At 56.2% G+C, this 3,353-nt stretch overlaps 1 protein-coding gene across 1 annotated transcript; it reads right to left on the reverse strand.

Annotated features, from left to right (window-relative positions):
- Positions 1 to 1,600: 1,600 nt before the first annotated feature.
- Positions 1,601 to 3,191, reverse strand: LOC135299911 (growth-regulated alpha protein-like). Its single transcript, XM_064419304.1, has 4 exons — positions 3,000 to 3,191; positions 2,383 to 2,518; positions 2,038 to 2,121; positions 1,601 to 1,931 (listed from the first exon to the last, which is right to left on the reverse strand). The coding sequence occupies exons 1-4, from the start codon at positions 3,055 to 3,057 to the stop codon at positions 1,772 to 1,774; spliced, it is 438 nt and encodes a 145-aa protein (XP_064275374.1). The 5' UTR covers positions 3,058 to 3,191; the 3' UTR covers positions 1,601 to 1,771.
- Between the last annotated feature and the right edge of the window lie 162 nt (positions 3,192 to 3,353).

Consider the following 3,353-nt stretch of genomic DNA (forward strand, 5'->3'; position numbering starts at 1 on the left):
TGGAAAAAAGGCTCCAAGCCCTTCCCTGCTGCTCACTGCCTCCGTTTGCTTCCCCAAACACGGTGCCTGGTGTCCACTCCCCAGCGACAGCACTGCCTAAAGCCAGCAGAGAAAACAAAATCCAACACCCTTCTACAAGCAACTTTTTAAAACAACTCAATCTGGTGAATCTGTCCGATATGGGGTTTTGTGTGTGTGTATATATATACATATATATATATATATAAAAAGAGAATTTTGTACAATGGAGCTGAATAGTTCTGCTTCCTTCTTTCACTGCAAGGAGACTGAGCCTTACACAAGTTTGGTCACACACACCCCCTCCCCCTCACCCTTTGGTGTTCCAAGGTGTCACAGATCCCAAGAGAACCTGGTGGAAACCACTAAATCCTCTCTGCCAAGCATCAGCCAAGAACTCACTTGAATTAGAAATAATTTTAGGTGGAGATTATAAACTTCTAGATCCAGGTACGGCACAACCCCTCCCTGTGAGAGTGGTGAAGGTGAGAGTGATCCTGGTGCTGGGGTCCATCCATCCTTTTTGGAGGCTCCCACACCACCCTGTAGTGGTTACTTTGAGAGCTCGGGGGTTTTTTAAGTCAGGTTTTCTCTTGTGTGTTGCCTTTGCAGCCGGGAGGTCCCGTCCCTGAAAAGATGGAAGTGCCCATGGAGCAGGGGCAGCTGCAGTGTCACTCCTGGGCGTGCTTACACTGCAGTTTTAGGGGGATTTACACCCTGCTTCATGGGAATAGCAGCTTTGCTTTACATTTGGGAGCATGTGGGGCTCTGGCATGAGGAAACACTGCTTGCCCTGGGCCTTCAGGCAGCTGAGGAACGGGAGGTCATCAAACCCCTGACTTACATTTCCCTTCCCTTGAAAAATTACTTAAAAAAAAAAAAAAAAAAAGGCTCACTGTGGAGATGGGATATTGCTCACTCATGATGGCTAGGGCTAAACATCCACCTGTGTACTCCCACATCCTTCTGGAGCCAACAAACAGCCCTTCTGCAGCCATTCTTACCCTTCCTGTGGTTCCTAAGGAGCACCGGGCAGGAAGGAGGGGACACAGAGACAGGGTGGGTGTTTCCCAGCATGGCACTGCCCAGGGACACATTTTTGGCAATCCAGTGGGGGTGGGTGGGCAGCACAAATTAGGTTCCTGCAGACCTTAAACACCTCCTCCTGGAATGGCCCGAGCAGATTGTAAATAGGGATAACCCTGCACGGGGCCACAAGTCACACCTGTGTCACCTCAGTCCGTGTGGCCAAGGCACACTGACTGCTGTGCCAGGCTGGGAAATGGCACTCCACAGAAAGCCTCAGCCTGTCACTGGGAAATTTCCCACTTCTGTGTTTCCACAGCCTGGAGCAGCAGCACACCCTATCCAACTCCTGCAATTACGTGCTCCTGCCAGGAGCTGTCAGGAAAAGGTACCAAATCCCAGAGTAGAGCAAAGGCGGCGTGTTCCAAAGCATCCTTGGCAAAGCAGCCAAAGGCTTCACGGTGCCACAGCCCAGCCTAACTCCCCACCCCAAAACCACCAATTTTCACCCAAATAATCCATGCAGAAAGAGCTGCCACAGCCGAGGGGGGGAGCACATTCATCCTTTTATTGGTGCCACCCACCGGGATGGGCTGTGGTTGTGTGCGGGAACAGCGCAGGCACCCGAAAGGGAAGGAAGCAGCGGGTGCCTGAGGGGAAAGCAGGGAAAGGCTCCTGCCCCCCAAAACCCCGGGAGCAGAGCGCTGTGCCACTCAACCAGCGTGTCTCAGGGCAGGGGGGTTGTGTCACTGCTGTCCCACGAGGGATTCATAACCGGGGATTCCTGGGATGTGGCCAGTGGGAGGGACGGGGTGGGGGGTCTCCAAGGGCTCCGGCAGCACGGTGCTTCCCGCCGCAGCCGCGGCAGCGCTTTTTTGATGCCGTTCCTGCAGATTTTGTGGGAGGAAAGAAAGGAAAGCGGGTGGGTCAGAGGAAGGGATGGTCCTGCCAAGGTGTCGGGGGTGTGTTTTCCAGCCTCCGGGCATCACATACCTCTGCATCAGCTTGTGGATGAGCAGCTGGATCCAGGGCGCCTCGGGGGCCACGCACACCCGCCTGTTCTTCTTCAGGGTGAGGCTGCAAGGCCACGAGGCCCCTCAGCCCCATGCACGTCCCTTCCCCAAAGCTTTTCTAACCCACAGAGAAAACGCCCCTGCTTCCTCGGCATGAATATTTTGGGGCCTTGACCTGATGACCTTGAGCCACGCAGGGAGGGACTCCCTTGAAACTGGCACCAAGAGTCACCCCAACATCTATGGGCTTTCCCCCTGCAGGTACTTGTGCACCAGTACCCAAAGGAGCAATTTGCAGGGGTCGGTTCCCAGGCTTTGCACTTACATGACCTCCTTCCTCCTGCAGTGAATGCCCGGCGGGGTAACGTCGATGGTGAGGATCAGCCCCAGGTTGACGACGTGGGCGGTGGATTTGATGCACTTGCACCTCATGTTGGTCAGCAGGCTCTCCAGAGACAGACCTGTGCCCCAGGGCAGCCCACACCAGCTCTCGGCCCCCCGTGGGGGAGGCACATGGGGACACTATCCCCCTCCCCACTATCCCATCCCCTCCCTGACACCCACGGGCTGCTCTTCATGGGGTTTGCAGCAGGGCTAATCCCTCCCACCCAGCACAGTCTCAAAGCCTCTTTTCCTGTATATGGAAGGGATTTATCTGCAGGGTTGGAAAACTTAGCCAGCATTTTATGAATCAAACCCATTGAGCCCACCCACCAAGAACCTGAGTTTTGTGGGGATCTGAAAAAGAAGCAGCTTAAACCCACGAGGCGTACCCCCCTCCAGCTTAGCCACAGGCTTTAAAAAACAATCTCAAAGATAGGCAAGAACCAAAACTGAAAGCACAGCACCTAAAACCCACGCTCAGCCCCACCTGGGACTCCCAATGCCCCTGCCCAGGCGTTTGGAGGGGCCACGGATGGACAGACACCCAAAGGCACTTACCGCCCGCCGGCACCGAGCTGCTCAGGAGCAGGAGCAGGGCCAGCAGCAGCAGCCGCATCCTCGCCACCCACCCCGAGCCGTGCCAGGGCTGCTTTATAGCCAGCCCCTCGCCCCGGGGGGGATTTCACAACCCCCTCTGGGGCTGGGAAGGAGGAGGACAAAGGGGCAGCCCTAGGCCTCAACTTCCCTGCCGCCGCTTCCCCCCGCTGCACGTGGCCCGCGCTGCCTCCCCGCCACAAAAAGCGGAAAACGCCGCGGCCACCTCCTCAAACCCGCCGTGAATTTGGCGAAAGGCTGCTGCCCCCCGTGCCTCCCACCCCAAGCCCCTGGCATGCCACAGGAAGGGAGGCAAGG

The sequence above is a fragment of the Passer domesticus genome, chromosome 4 (genome assembly GCF_036417665.1).
Source record: "Passer domesticus isolate bPasDom1 chromosome 4, bPasDom1.hap1, whole genome shotgun sequence".
Classification (NCBI taxonomy): Eukaryota; Metazoa; Chordata; class Aves; order Passeriformes; family Passeridae; genus Passer; species Passer domesticus.